This window comes from Salarias fasciatus, chromosome 20, assembly GCF_902148845.1.
Source record: "Salarias fasciatus chromosome 20, fSalaFa1.1, whole genome shotgun sequence".
Taxonomy (NCBI): domain Eukaryota; kingdom Metazoa; phylum Chordata; class Actinopteri; order Blenniiformes; family Blenniidae; genus Salarias; species Salarias fasciatus.
The window spans coordinates 6,531,355-6,547,305 of NC_043764.1; the positions used below are offsets into that span (position 1 = coordinate 6,531,355).

The window sequence follows — 15,951 nt, forward strand, 5'->3', positions numbered from 1 at the left end:
TGGCTGTTTTGACTGCGTTGGTGGCCACGCTCGCTCTTTTGACATCTGGATTATGAATATCCACGTCTAAAAATAGATTATAGCTCCAATTGTATGGGCTTGATTAAAAAACTGGTAGAGGGGACAGGAAGCCAGGGGCTGAATTCAGCTGCTGAGTTTTACTTGATTGTATTTGTCTTTTTGCATCTGCCAGTATAGATTTAGATCTGAATTTAAAAGAAACACGGTTCAAAATTTATAGTTTAGTGTTTATACTTACTATTTAAATTTTCAAGTGAGATTAGGAAGCCCTTAAAAGCTCAATAAAATTTCCTTTTGTGAATATTTCTCACATTTTCTCTTAACAAAATCTTTCTGCACTCTATGAAAAAAGCTATAATATTGTTTGAACGAGGTAAAAGGTTGTTGTAACAATTTATAATCTTGTGAAGACAACTTTCAATCTCTTTGAAGCAAGTTTTAATATCATGACCAATGTGATTTAATGACATTTAATAAAGTTATAATATCATGTCGGTTACATTATCATGAGAACAAGATATACTCTTGTACGTGACCGGTTTCCTCCTGGTCAGTGAATTTGGTGTCTTTATGAAGTGTTTCTATGTTCAATCATGCAATAGGTGAAGTTAGACAGTAGGATTACCGAGTGAGATGCAGTGTCAAACGTTACGCTGGATTACTGCAGACTTCCTGTGAGCATCGGCTGCATCGGCTGGCGGAGGAAAGATGGTTTATCCTCTCGCACTCATGCTGCCAGCTCTTGTAGGAAGCGCTTGGCGAAAGTCATTTTCCAGTCGGAAAGTGCCGCAGTACACAAAGCGAGAGGTCTATAAAGTATGTGCGGACAGTTTGTTATGGAATAACTGGACTGGCTGACAGGCAGACAGCTGCGGCTCCAGCTCCGTCCAGCACCTCTTCAATGAAGTGGACCTGGAGCCGGGCGCAGTGTCTGCAGTGAGGGGAGGAATTCAGTTCAGAAACAGGAAGTCCTAAATCCATACATGTTTACTCGTATGATACGATATCTTGATTAGTTGGAGGCGTTTCTAAGTACAACCCTCCAGTTTGAAATGTGACTTGTAAGCTGCATGTAAAATCTAAATGCTGTGAGTAACTTCCCTGAAGGCTCTTTAGTTGTATATATTGTCTTTCTTTCTTGCTCTCAGAACACCAAAGACTCCAAATTGATTTATGATGAGGAGGAAGAAATGCCATAACTAATTGAGAAATTGATGATTTTGCTCCCTTTTAATATTGTTTCATCATTTTGCTGTAAAAACCTCCAGATTTCTTCCTGATTGACTTGAAAGTATTACTTTTCATTGAAACGATTCAACACTGATTCTGAAGCACATTTCTTGGCCTGGCCTTGGTTGAACTTCTCCTGAACTCACCTCTCCTGCCTGCTGCTCGTCTTCTTACTGGATTAAACTCGGCTTCGAGTTCCAGTGTAATGTAGGCCAAGTTGTTGGAGTTGGGTGTTATCACAGGTAATACGTAGGTGGCGGTATATACTATTCTGGGTCGCATGGCGGAGTGCAGTTGCCTCATAGCAGGAGTTTCCCTGGATAAATGCTGAGCTTTAGGACTGTTCTGTGCGAAATTTCCTGTTCAGAAGGGGTTTTTCTTCTGGGTTGGGTTGTCCGCCTGTCTGTATTTGTCCTTTGCTGGACCGATCACCCATCAATAGACAAGTTTGGAAAAGCCGTCTTAAAAAAAAAGAATCCGTGGATTGATATTCAGTCTTTCCCAGTTGCACTCGGAAAGACCATCAGGCCTGAAATTATTAGCAAGCAGAAATTACTAAGCTCCAAGTCTTCACATCCTGTGTCATCCAAACCTGACATGATACCACATGACGGACCTCTATTTCTGGAGATGAGAGATCTGTGGGAGACGACCAAAGGAAAGAAAGACAAAAGGAGAGGAAAAAAAGACAGGCAGCCAGAGGAGAAGGAACATTAAAGTGAAAGAGACTTGAGGGATGGGAACACGCTGCAGAGGGGAGGTGGGAGGTTGACACGATAAATCACATCCGTGTGTTTCTCTACTACTGTTCCAGTCTGCGCTGCAGGTCAAAGCGGGGTTTTTCGCAAGCGTCCCAGCTTCCTTTTCTGCTAATGTTTAGCAAAAGGTTACAGAGAAGAGGTGACAAGCTTATAGTCCTCGTATTTGACATGTAGGTTAAACCCAAAAGAGCAGCACCTCAGACGGGCGGCGTCCCTGTCCGTCTCTATCAGTGTCTTTATTAAAAACAAAACAAACCACTACACTAAAAAGGGTTTTGCAACTGTTTATGCAAGAAATCTTTCAGCCAAGCCTGTGTCGCCTCCACCTGCCACAGAAAGACACAAAAAGTGAAAATAATTAATGGTCCATTCAAGCATCCGTTACACAAGCTGTCCAGGTTTTCTTATGAATATAACATGCAGAGAGAACGACGGTCGTCTGCACAGCAGTGTAACGTCTTTCCATGTTAATACCATCTTACTTAATATCTTAGTTTTCTTTTTTTCCCCTAAAGAAAGCATCAACAAATATCAATTCAGATTGGAGAAATAATATTCTGTGTTGAAGAAAAGCATTGATCTTGCTGTGAGAGAGCAGCTGTGATATGAGAGGCTGTGTTCTGAAGCAATGAGCATCACATGCTCAGCCTTTCTGGCCCTCATTAATCTCATTAAGACCAAAGAGTACACAGGCTAATAGGAGCTGATTAGCCTGTGTCTGGCTCACTGGCTGATTCACCCACATACACATCATGGTCACACACACACACACACACACACACACACGCACGCACCCGCACGCCATGCACGCTCACACACTGACAGAATCCTGTTAAAACACTTTTGCTCTTTGCTCTCATCTAAGAGTATACACAGACATCCGCAAAAAAATTCCCCAGCATAAACACTCTCATAAAGTTGGTTCGCAGAGGTGGTACTGTATTTGCCAAAGAATATTTTGCGTGCCTGAGTTGGAGTCGACGCTGCATGTTTCTCAGAAACATCCAGGCATCGCTGGCAAATGTCAAACTTAAAACTATAACCGTAGATAGTTTTCTCTTCTTTAAGGAGCCTCGCTCATCCATCAGGTCCAGATGATGATATATTTAGCCATGTTTACTCAAAAATGATAAATGCTTCTCTCTCAGCGTGGTATATGTTAAGGTTTATGGTGTCTGCCTTTGTATTTTTCCTGGAAGTGCAGTATAGAGTGTCAAGAGAAACAGAAAAATGATTCAGAGGTCAAGAGAGCTGAATGAGGTCGACGCAGAATCAAAGATCAGAGTTCAACCTTCTTCATCTTCATGCACATCCTATAGAAATTCAGATCTGTGTCGACTTTAGGCTCCTCACAGTTATGCAGTCCACAGCTTCTTCTTGCCAAACAATCAAAAAACGTGTACGCATGTTATCATTTTAGGACATCTAGTTCCAAACTGACATCAACACAGGGGATACCGCACTACCTGCTGGAGGGGGGATAACCAGAAACAGAGACGCCCGGGCCGCACGGCATCGAGTGTTATGTCAGCTCATGTTATCCTCACAGAGGGAAGTGACATCGACTGAACCTGTGTGTGTGTGTGTTTGTGTGTGTGTGGCTCCCAGCTGATTTGTTAGACAGGTCAGGCTTGATGGTGGTGCTGGGCCAGCCCCTCATTCCGATCAATATAAGCGCACACAAACACACACTCGCACACACACATAACAAATCGAAATGTGCCTTAATTATAACTGCTGAAAATGGAAATAAATACATTTTTTTTCTGACTGAGTGCTCAGGGTGATTATTATTATTCTTTAATGCAACAATAGTCTCATTTCAGTTGTTTCAGTCAGATTTTACATGATACATGTCAGATAAGTCCTCAGTGGATCCAGCTGGTCGTGAATTCCTCCTCTCTCTCCGTTTAAGCCGCAATACTGTGTTGAAGGCTCGATGAGGGTCGCTCCATCTCATCGATCTGGTCGCTGAAGACAGTTCTTCCTGAGTCTGTGTGTTTGAGGCTGCTGTGGTGTGTTGCAGGCTAAAAAAAAAAGAAAGTGTTTTCATAGTAATATATGCAGAGTGAGAGATCCCCACTGTATTCGCAGTGTGAGCGGTCGGACATGAGACCAAACTGCAGGTTTGTTGCTTGTTTTGCTGGGCGATTACACAGTTGGCGCCTCCACCCCCTGTCACCTCCAATCATTCACTCTCACATTACTGTATCTCCTGGCAGCCCGGATTGTCACATTATTTGCAGCTTTCTGGTAATTGGACGGCTGGATCTGTGTTGCTCTATATTTCGGCTGCACGGTGATTTAGCAGTTAGTGCTTCATTCTCAGAAGAACATCCACAGTTGGAGCGTAGTGTGGCGCTTCCATTGTGGACTGTGCATGTTCTCCTTGTGCATGACCGGGATTTTTCTCCTACAGTTTAAAAAAACATGCACTTGAGGTAAATTGGTGACTCTGAGCTGCCAGTAGGTGTGAATGTGAGTGTGTGAGACTGAGACTGTCTGTCTCTCTGCATTTGCCCTGTGATGTGGTGTAATGTGCCATTGGCTATTGTCAGCTGGGCCAGCTCCTTCTCCACACCCCCATGAATTGGTTTAAGTGGTATAAAAGATTAGCCTGGCACGCCAGACTGTCTGTCCATGCTCAGGGATACACGGAGATACGTGTGTCTCTGTGTGTAACATATGAGGTCAGTCTGGCATGCCAGGCTAATAAAAGATGAATGGATGGATATTTATGTTAGTGTAGTTAAAATACTGATATCATTCTTATTTCCAAAGTGAGGTGAGAGATATTATTGAAATGAACAGTCCCACAATCAATTAAGGGAGACAATTCAAACTGAACAGTCTTTTGTGTTATTTTGGTAAAATAAAATAAAATAAAGCAGTCTTGTAGCAAAATTTTGTCACATTATTAAAGAAAACTGTGAAAATAGAGTGACAGATGGCAGGGCTTTTCTCCTTATTCGGTAAAATGTAGAACCACCTTTAAAAATACTGTTTTTTTCCTCAAGAGTCAGTGTGAAGCGTTTGAGCCAGGACTCATGAACTCCTCGGGGATTTTGTGTTGCTGCTGCTCCATTTTCCCTCTTCTGTTCTGAGGCCCAGGTGGCTGATGAGTATTCTCACTCGTCTCCTTCCTGTGAAGTGATGCACTGTTGTTCACCTCTTCTCTTCATTTCCTTTGAACTGAAAACATTTTTTTCCCCTCCCTACGGTTTGGACTCTCACTTAACGTGATTGAGCGCCGTGCACGGTGCAGCTCACGGGGAACAACAGGACAGCCGGACGGCGGCTGTCTGCTCTTGTCTGGTCAAACCTGTGTCTCATTCTCCTCTCATCCGTCAGCATGTCTGTGTGGTCTTCTTACCTGACCTCATGTCGATGAACTCTGTCCCTGATTTGGCCAGATGTGTCTCTTGTTTTGCTGTGAATATGACCGTGGAAAATGTATAGAACATGCTCCCTTAATGAATTTCACTGGCGGCTGCATCATGATATTGGGCTGATTCGCTGTCTTACTTAAAGGGCAAAGGAATTTTCGAGTTTATGAAGTAATACTGCTGAGTAATATCCAGGTGGTTCTGCAAGTTGAAGTCAAGAGGAAGATATGAGATGCAAGAAAAGACTTATCCTGAGCATAAAATCTACAAGAGCATAGCCTTAAAAGTGCTGTAGGCAGGATTTTGCTAGTCAATGCTAATTTTTCTGTGTTTTCTTTGGATTAAATGTTAGAGTATCCATTGATAATCTCTTAGGAGTGTGGCATAATTGCACTACCGCGAGGGCGCAGCGTTTTCATCTCTCTGTTCTGAGCTGAAAAGGAATCTCGACAGCTCCAGGTATCTTTGACCAATCAGAAGAGCCCCTGAGGCTCTAACCGTGATTGGTCGAGGGGCGTTCGTCGCACGTTCTTGTGGGAGGGGCTTAACTTGCGTGAAGGCGTGATGTCAGAGAAAACAGGACAGGATTGGCTGTGCTGGGTTTCATATCGCCATCTTAGATGGGTCAAATCGCCATCTTGCTTAGGTAAGCCTAAGCAAGATGGCGGAGATGCCGAATCCTGCCTACAGCACCTTTAATAAAGCCATTATTTGGAGTGTGCCTGTGAAACTGGGTTCGACAGAGATAAAATGCCTCGTGGACACGGTGCTGCTCTGATAGGAAGCTGCAGCAGCAGCTTCATGGAGGTTACTGCTGTTAAAGAAGGTTGAAGAGATTCATAAATCCAGTGGTTCAGCTGCTTCTTCCAGCAGTACTAGAAATCCATGACGTCTGGCAGCGCTGCGACCAAATGCCGCCTTCCCAACCCCCCATGTCTGTGTTTAGTGATGACATAAAATATTAGTATTGTGAATACTGGCTTTGTCAATGTGGATTATTACATGAATAGAAATGATTTCTTTATAATTGATCCCTGAGATCAATCGGATTGTACTTATCAAGCCAATCCGACCAATCCGACCAATCCTGCAGTGTTGGAGTTCAGTAGGACTATCATTTCATTAATTAGGTGGTCATGTGTGCTGGGAGGGCGCAAAAAAAGTTACTTGCAAGTATAACTGCAAGGATTCACACAACATAATGTGACACTTGCAAAGTACAGGACAGCCAACTCGCCACTGCTGCGACCAGTGTGTGTGTGCTACAGAGCAAAATATGACGTTTGTGGTAGTTTAATAGCTCAGCCACTAAATGTATGGATACGGTATTGAACAGAGGCAGTAAGTAACAAAGCATTTTGTTGTAATTGTTCTTACATTTGTTAAACTGGTGTAATTTTTACTTTTGCTTGAGTAAAATAGTGAAATCAGTTCATTGAGTTTTACAAAAGTCTTTTTTTACTCATGTATACTGTAAGTACTGCTACCTCTACTCGGTTATAAATGTGAATACTTACACTAAACAGCTAAAAGTGGTTTCTGGTGTTTTCATTTACAAATGTCATTAGAATTTTGGTGAAGGATTTGATTGTTTATTGCACAAGTTTGAAAATATTGTTTGTTGATCAGCTGGTTTTAAAGGAGTTTAATATGCCTGTGCAGGAATTTAATTTATTTACTTGATTTCATGATTGATACTTTGAGGGTTCAGAAACAAAATATTTCTGATTATTACTTAAAGGACCCTATTTACAGATCTGTTTTCTATCTCTTTCATTCTTCCTCATTTCGCTCCTCTGATATTTTGTAATTTATCAGACATTCAAAGAGAGACATTGCTTGAAGCTTTTTATGCAGTATTTATATAATGAATAAGTTTTTCTGATTGCCGGAAGGATTGTCCTCGACAAACACAGTTTGTGTGTGTCTTTTTTAAAGTGACATTTACTGACCCCATTTTGTGATTGGCTGATCACTAAATGATGTGCCACCAGGCCAGTCACTGATTTTGTGTGTGTGTGTGTGTGTGTGTGTGTGTGTGTGTGTGTGACAGCTTTTATCTCGGCTATGGGATTTCTTCCACATGAGCGGTTCAGACATAGACTCTGTCACTCCTACCTGCTTCACTCAGGCGGTTAGTTACACCCAGCAAACTGCTCCTACAAGTTGTTTTTTCTCATCCAGATCATGTTAAGTTTTTATTTTTAGGATGTTTAAATTGCTGGATTAAAACTTCTAGATTCACGATTTTTAAAATTTGTAATAATTTTAAATGTGTGGAAAAGATGGGATTTTGTTTGAATACAAACACACACTGAAGTGATTCAGCTCAGACTGACTGTTCACATGCAGAGCAGAGGTTTTTCACATTTTAAGATTAAAATATGAACTTGATTAGATCAAATGACGACTATTGTAGGAGGGGAAATCACTCATGCAGCACAGCGTTACATTGAGTCATCATGCGCTCACACAACACTCACTCACTAAAATAGAAGCTGTTTTGTTCTTGTTGTCTTTTTTTTAAGACTACATTAGTAATGGGGGATACCCCTGCACAGGCTGGTTATGCCTTGTGGCTCTCATCATTAGTTTATGGCCGAGTTCAAGGACTCGTACAGCTCCGTCTCTGCTGCATGTGAAGCTATGCTGCTAAGGCGTTGTCAATAAAGCGAACAAATGAAGTGAATGTGAAACACTGCTGGTTTGGAGACAGTGGAGAGAATGAACATCATCAGTCTGGAGAATGATTCAGCGCGTTTACGGCCGTCTCTCATCTTCAGTGCGTTTTGTGTGACAGTGGAGGAGAACTCGGTGTCTCCAGGACGCGGTTAAAAGCAGGAGCACGTCCAGCCGAGAGCAGCAGAGTCCGTCACTCATATCTGGTTCGAATCACTTGATGTTTTCAAGGTGATCTGTCCGTGCCGTAGCAATCAGGGAGTCCACATGAAGCCGAAACATTCGGAATGCTTTCACTGTAACAGCACAGCTCAAGCCGAGTATTCTTAACCCTGAAATGTCCTGAAACGGAAAATATGAAACTGAAAAAAACCTCATCCAGGACATTTTGTTCAGCCTCTGCACACAGACTGGCAGCTCTTTTGGCTTGATCTCAACTTACCCGAATTTCTTGTCCCGCTCCCAAAAGCAGGGATTTTGAAGCTTACAGGACGCAGTGCTCCTCCTTAAATCAATTAATCTGCTTCACTTTGAGAGCCCGAGCCTCTGTTCTGCTGAGCTCTGTGCAGAGGAAATATATCTTAGAGTGATGAAACAGCAGAGTATTTATGGTTTTCCTGGAATTTCACGATGGTTTCCAAGGGGATTTAAATTTGGGAATTAACATTGTCTGTCTGCAGAGTTTTTGGTGTTTTGTTTTTTTCATCTCGCTGGAAAATGTGTGTGCGCACACTGTAGGTGAAGCTTTAACAACAATAATCAGATCTGAAGCACAGATATAATTATTATCACATTAAATATGAACTTCAAAAGACCTTAAGCTACGTTTTTAACGTTTGTTCCTGTTTTCGTAGCAAATGAAATTCCCTAAGAAAAGTGTGAAAGCTGTCTTTATAGTTTGATTGCTCCTTCGTTTGTCTATTTTCTCTTCCTGTTCGTCCCACTCAGGGCTGCGGGTGGGGTTAGCGGGTGATGGAGCTCAGAGAGGCAGATTACCGCACACGCCGCCATTCATTCACATCCACAGTCAAATCAGAGCCACCAGTTAACGTGTTTGTGGACTGCGGCCAGGAAGAACTCGAGCCCAGGATGTTAGATCTCATAGCTTCACCATCTTCAAGCGTCACTTCGATCTTCTGAAGGACAGCCATTTATCTGGTTAATGGAGTTTCTTCTTCTCGGTCTGAACCAGCGAGGCAGTTGTCTTGAGTATCCCTCACTCTTCAGGTCTCTCGTCTCTTCCCACACTTGAAACAAGCCTGGTTTCCATAGCGACGCTCTCCCTACTATGGACACAGAAGGAGTGATATTCACTCAGCTTGGACACAGGAAAGCAGAACGGGGGGGACTCCATCATTCTCAGAAAAGAAAAAAAAAAAAAAGAAAAGTTTACATAATGCCACAGTGAACCAAGCCCAGCAGCTCGCTCCTGGTCTTCAGATTAACAGGTTTTTCCTCTCAGGTTGGAATGATGAAAAGGTGAATCAGAGCAGAGGATTAACTGAATGTTGTGCCCCCCCCCCCGCCGTCACTCTCTCTGCTGATGGTCATTGTTCTTGTTCCGATGTGTTACTTTACGTACTATCCAGGAATCCCCCCCCCACCTCCAAAATAAAATAGATTAAATATGATTTATGTAACACCATGTCGTATGTATTATAGGGCTGGCGAGGCATGTGACGGGGCAAAGGTCAAAGACTTTTACTTTTCTGCCTGAATTTATTCGGTCCATTCCTAAACCCAACGAGGAAATGAAGAAGTTACATGATCAGAGCGTGTCTATTCCTCGTATCGTCCTTAATCCTGAACGATAGGCTAATTTTTAAGCTGAGATCTGAGTAGGTCTTTATGCACTTTAAACGATGTTAACAGCTTTTAGGTGTTTTGGACTCGACATGAATGAACCACAAAATCCAATGCATGCAGATGCAACTTTGTAAATCTGAATGATCCTTTTCAAGCAAAGACATGCTGTTAGTGTGGCCGTGCTTCCCTGTGTGTCTGTTTAGACAACTTTTGTGTGTTAATTTGATACAAACCCCCTTATTTTAACCCAATTCTGTCTCTTTTCTTATGCAGGAATGTCAAACATAAGGTCCATGAGCCAAAACTGACCCACAAGAGACTCAAATCCAGCCAAACTGCTCAGTAAATTGTAAAAGTTTCAAAGGAACCAGTGATTTTCAAACAAATTTCTTTAAACCAGACACAACAAAACACTGAGACCTGAGCTGAGATGTCGCTGATGCTGCCATGATGCTCGTTTGTAAAAACATAATGTTACAGCTAAAGGGGAAGGTTATTTTTTTCATATTTCACTGTATTTCACACCACAATGTATCATTAACATTTATTTTTTTACTAATTTTCCATAGTAATTGTTTGGTTTTGTGAAAATAAAGACATTTCCATCTTGTTTACGTCCTGCCACAGCAAAGAAAAGTTAGAATCTAAAGATTGTCATGGTGCCGTTTCACAGGTCCAGCCATCTCAAGACCAAAACGATCTGAACAAAAGGTCCTTATTAGGACTTTTGACTAACTCAAGTCAGAACAAATCATGCATGGGAACAGCTTTACATCTTCTGAAAAGACATAAACATACATGAAGCAAGAGTGTTTTATGAGCTCTCTGGAGATCACCGTCCTCACAGAGTTGACCTTCTCAAACTGCACAAACCTGTTTCATGTCCTCGAAGAGCAGGAGGAGTCAGAAATACTGTTCAGTGAGCAGAAGACCCAGGATGTGGAAGTGGATGGGGGGGCAGGTGTGTTTCCGTCTGGGCTCTCATCAGTGAGAAACACCTCTGATTCATGGAGCTTGTTGACCTTAAGAGGTCGTCACCGAGTCACACACTCTCACTTTACACCAGCATTTAGTGAGCTGTTCGACAGTATACACACAATGCCAAAGCAGTGATTTTAATTAATAGGTGACATTCATAGAAAAACAGTGCAACAAAGAGTCCCTCCATGCTGGTTGCTGTGGAGGAAGCACCTTCCTGTACTTTCTGTCGCCAGGCGTTTCTGTAATCCCCCAGTGAAGCAGTGTGTCTGGGCGGCCCGCTGCCGTTCAGAAGCGTGGTTAGAGACTGTGCACCAGCGGAGGTTTATCTGCGTGTGTGTGGGTGTGAAGTCTGTAAGTACACGTCGCCGGTATCGTCAGTGTCTTTCACTGACTGCGCCGCTTTGTGTGCGCCATCCGAGCGGCGCTTTGTGATGTTTCTATCCTCTAAATGGACACGAGAAGCGCTTAGCGTGATGGGCTTTAAAACCTGCCAACTCACTAACCTTTCGCTTCATGAATTGGAGGGAGAGAGAGAGAGAGAGAGAGAGAGAGAAGCAAAAAAGCTGGTGTGTGGGAGAGAGAGAAGTGAGATATGTAGGGGAGTGAAAGAAAGCTTGAAATAAGAAAAAAAAAAGAAGTGGAATATTGTGTAGGCACAATAAATAGATGGAAACATCCAATATCAGGGACATGTTTGCATTACCAGCTATTTAGTTTCCATAGAAACATGCGGATGATGCAGCGAGTATGACTCAAGAGTTTTCATCTGTCAGATGACGCCTATTTTCATTTTATTTATTTATTCATTTTTTAATGCTTTTGGATATTAGTATCAGAACCATTAATCTATAAATACTATGACTTTTAAATGATTTTTTTTTTTTTGGATCATTTGAATGTGAACGGTGAAAGCCAGATGAAAAGCGTTCCCTCCTCTGCTGTGCTGATGAGCCGAGGGTCACCTGAATGTCTCATTACGTGGCCCAGTGAGTGTTTTCCACCCACAGTCATGTCTCCTCTCATAAAGCCAGTGTTACACGTTTCACAGTCCTCGGTGCTGGATGAAAGCCTCCACAAGGCTCTTTGTGTGTTTTTGTTTTCAAAGTGACAGCCATCACTGTTTTAAGTTTTTCTGAAGATTTAAATGCGTGTTTTTCTTTGAAAATGTCAGTAGAACCAAAAAAAAAGGATTTTTTTTTTCCTTTTAAAATAGAGGTTTTCAAAGTGTGGGAGGAGGAGAGGCACATATTTGATTGTACAAATGTGTTTCTAGATGAAGTTAGAAAAAAGGGCCTTTCCAATCCTGAGGTGTGTTTTCTCCATTATACAAACATTTGGAAATATAGATCTTGGCCCAGATATAACAGCAGAATGCAGATGGTAGCAGCAAGCATTCCATTCAAAACCTTTTCCTTAAATCGAAATAAGAAATATTAACTGTTGACTCAAAAAACGTTAAAGGTGTAGTGGACGATTTTCTCAAAAGTCGAAGCCAAACGACTCGCTTTTTGAATAACGTGCATGCTCCAGACCATCGTACCCGCTCTGCTGCTCCTCCCGAGGAAACGCCTATCAATGTCGGAAGCGTGCGAGTGCGAGCTCATCTTCCCCGGGCGTGCACGGCTCTGTTTACAGTTTCTGCGATCGGCTTCGCTCATAAAGCTTATTTTCCGAGACAGTCACAGTTTCATTATGTCAGACTCGCCATCGGTAAGTACTGGCTGAAACCGAAGCTCACGGGCCACATAAACACTCTGAATGCGCATGCGCAGATCACGGGAACGAGCGCGCTTGACGGAAGCATTTCTCCAGCGTGATTGACATGTTTGAGGACCAATAGTTGAGATTCACGTCACGCATCCCATAGGCTAAGAACATCGTCCGCTACACCTTTAAGTGGTTCATATTTATTTTCCTACTTATCTTATTTTTCTATTTTATATATTTTATTTCAACTTCTTCATTCCCAGTTTCAGTAATTGCTTAAAAAATCTGCCTCTGTGGGTCGGGTTGGGTCGTGATGTGCTGAATCCAATCCCAGCTGCATCCCAGCCTCTTGGAGAGAAACGCCGCCTCATTTTCTCTGCACTACAGTCATACGCAATGTTTAATGACAATAAAGCTGAATTTGGTTTGATATCACTGCACTGGAATTGAGTTTGACATTGAGTGTTATGAAGTTTAAATAACTTTACGAAACTTTCTTTGTCTTCTCTCTCTCTCTTTGTAGGAAACAGTAGAATATGCCTTCCTCATCATTTTCACTATAGAGACATTTCTGAAGATTATTGCCTACGGCCTGGTCATGCACCAAAACTCTTACGTCAGAAACGGCTGGAACATGCTGGACTTTGTCATTGTCATAGTGGGGTGAGTTTACAGTCAATTACATCTCCTCTTAATGTTCAGTTTGGAATTTTTTCAATAACAATCCTTCAAAAGAGGAAAATGTTCACACTTTATAAAATGAATCAAGTCCAGTAGACAGATGACGATGATGGATAGATATGAAAATGTTTCTGAACTCCCCTCCGTCGCTGCTCTGCAGGCTGTTCAGTGTGGTTCTGGAGATGATAACCAAAGACGCTGACTCTGGCGGCCAGTCTGGAGGCAAACCCGGGGCGTTTGACGTCAAGGCCCTGCGAGCCTTCCGCGTGCTCCGCCCCCTTCGCCTTGTCTCTGGAGTTCCCAGTGAGTCCAGCAAGAAATATTTCTCTTTAATCAACGTGAAGCAATTCAGTCAAGCCATTTTAACCTTTTTCTGACTTAATTTAAGAACTCCACACACACACACACACACACACACGCCAGATATCAGTTCTCTGATCTCTTGATATTACTTAATTATATACAAGTGGATTTGAAAGAATTAATACAGAATGTAAAAGTTCATTGTTACCTTCATTTTCAAACAGTTGAGATACATTCCACGTTAACTAAACATCAAACACATCAAACACACAACGTCCCAAAATATTCCAGCACTTCATGAGATCAGATGTTTTACCTTATAAAAAAAAGCTCCATACTATACTTTCTGACATTCACTGGTGTATAATCAACAGTACAGTAAGTAAAAGTCCGGCGAGTGTGTTTCCACGCAGCTTTGAGAATGAAGTGACAGTTGGAGACATAAAGAAAAAAAAAAAACAGCTGTGTGGGTGTTTTTAATCCAGTTTAACCTGATGTGTGATTTTTCATTTCTTGATTTACATATGATCATTTATTCACTTAAAGTGAGAGACAGAAAACTCTGCCACTAAGATAAAACTGATGATGTGGAAGCTGAACAGGAGAACCTCAGTAACAGTAATATACAACCTGAACATCGAGCGAATAAATGACCATACTCCAGAAACCAGCTGGGTCACAGAAAGGGATGATTGATAACACATGTTGCATGTAAATCTCATTCAGTCCTGTAAATTAAGAAGTCACCTAAACAGGAGAGATTGTAAAATTTGATGATAAATTTAGAATTTGACATTTTGTTTCTAAAAAGGTTAAGTCAATTGAAGACAGATAAAAAGGAGCTAGATAACTATTATACTTGATGTGTTTTATATATTCAATGTGACAGAGTGTTTTTTGTGAATAGGTCTTCTGTGGTGTGATAATGTTATTTTTCTTTATTCAGCCACAGTCAGAAACTTCAGTGCAAACTCAGTTACTATGACAACTTTAAAATATCCAAGCTCAAAGATGTTTTAGCTCCTGTGAAGTAGCTGTCCTTGAAATGAAATGTTTGTTCTGGTCCGTGTTAATATACAGTATGTGAGGCTGGTGAATGGATGCTGTGGGCAGCGAGGCTGGAGAGGGCGAGCAGTGGTTTTAAATTAGACTAAAATCTCTATCAGTGGATTGGATTTGAACCGCCTGGAATCAGAAGCAGGAGTGCTGAAACGAATCTGGATCTGGAGTATGAAGAATATAAAAACTTGTCTTTGAAACAAGTGAATTTCTCCAGGATGCTTTATATTTATCATGTGATGCACAAAAATATCCTGCAAAATGACCATTTATTTCATGAAACATTGAGTAAATAACTGAAAAAAATAATTTCTATGTCATCATTTGGTCTTTTCATGTTGCATATATTGGAAGAAGTGAATTTACCAGAGGAAGCAGCCACAGGTTGAAGCATTTAGCTGTTGGCTCTACTTTCTGGTTTTAATTGGCAATTTTCTGTCATGGCAACTGAACTGATGAAAACCTACATCAACTCCTCCCAAGAACTAAAAATAGTGCGTTTTCTTCTTGTTTTGGAGACTAAGTGTTGTTCTGGGAGAGTCCAACAAACAAAGTGAGAGGAGCAAGACAGACCTGCACGCTTATAATCATAACTTATAGGCTTTATTGATACAATCCATATAGATTATAGATTTCTAGAAGTATCAAAAACTACCACAGACAGAGAACTACAGCTTTGTGTTCAGGTTATGGGAGCTCTCAAGACTTCACTGCTGTGTAAATGTGGTCAGCTCAGTTCATTTTCTGGGCTTTGATTCCTCTGAGTCACTCACTGAAGCCATTTGAGCCTCTTGATTCTCTGAAGTCGGTGCTTTTGCCCCAATCATCTCCCCTCCCGACAATTGAATCGTGTTCCTGAAAAAAATAGATGTTGTATTGCTTTTAATGCAATGCAGCCTTGTTACTGATGGATGACAAATAATAAACTTCAGCTATTAGTTAAGTTGCGATGGTCTGACAGATAAATATTCATGCAACACTTGCTGCCAAAGAGAGACACAACTGGTATGTAGTCTACATTTTTCAGCTCTAAGTTTTTCACGGTCAGAGAGATATAATTATAATAATTATCGCTTAAAAAAAAAAAAAAACCTGCTGCCAAAAACACATCTGTAGATTCCCTGCTGGTCTCTCCAGCTCCTTCTCCACCCGGGAGAGATTTCTTCCTTCACTGTTTCTGTTTTCAGCACACATTTGACCTCGCATCAACACATGCCCTAATGCGTCTGCATCCTTTGAGTTTCCATGGCAACGCACCATCCGCAGGTCTTAAGGAGGAGAAAAGTTTTACGGAGCTGTAATGACATTTTCACATCTCTTCTGGTTTACTTTAGAAT

General features: G+C 41.6%; 1 protein-coding gene across 1 annotated transcript in view; it reads left to right on the forward strand.

Annotated features, from left to right (window-relative positions):
* Positions 1 to 15,951, forward strand: part of cacna1db (calcium channel, voltage-dependent, L type, alpha 1D subunit, b) — a 61,732-nt gene that overhangs the window by 17,910 nt on the left and 27,871 nt on the right. The window contains exons 4-5 of the mRNA XM_030118450.1: positions 13,095 to 13,234; positions 13,413 to 13,555. Coding sequence (XP_029974310.1) covers positions 13,095 to 13,234; positions 13,413 to 13,555 — 283 coding nt within the window. The remainder of the gene's footprint in view (positions 1 to 13,094; positions 13,235 to 13,412; positions 13,556 to 15,951) is intronic.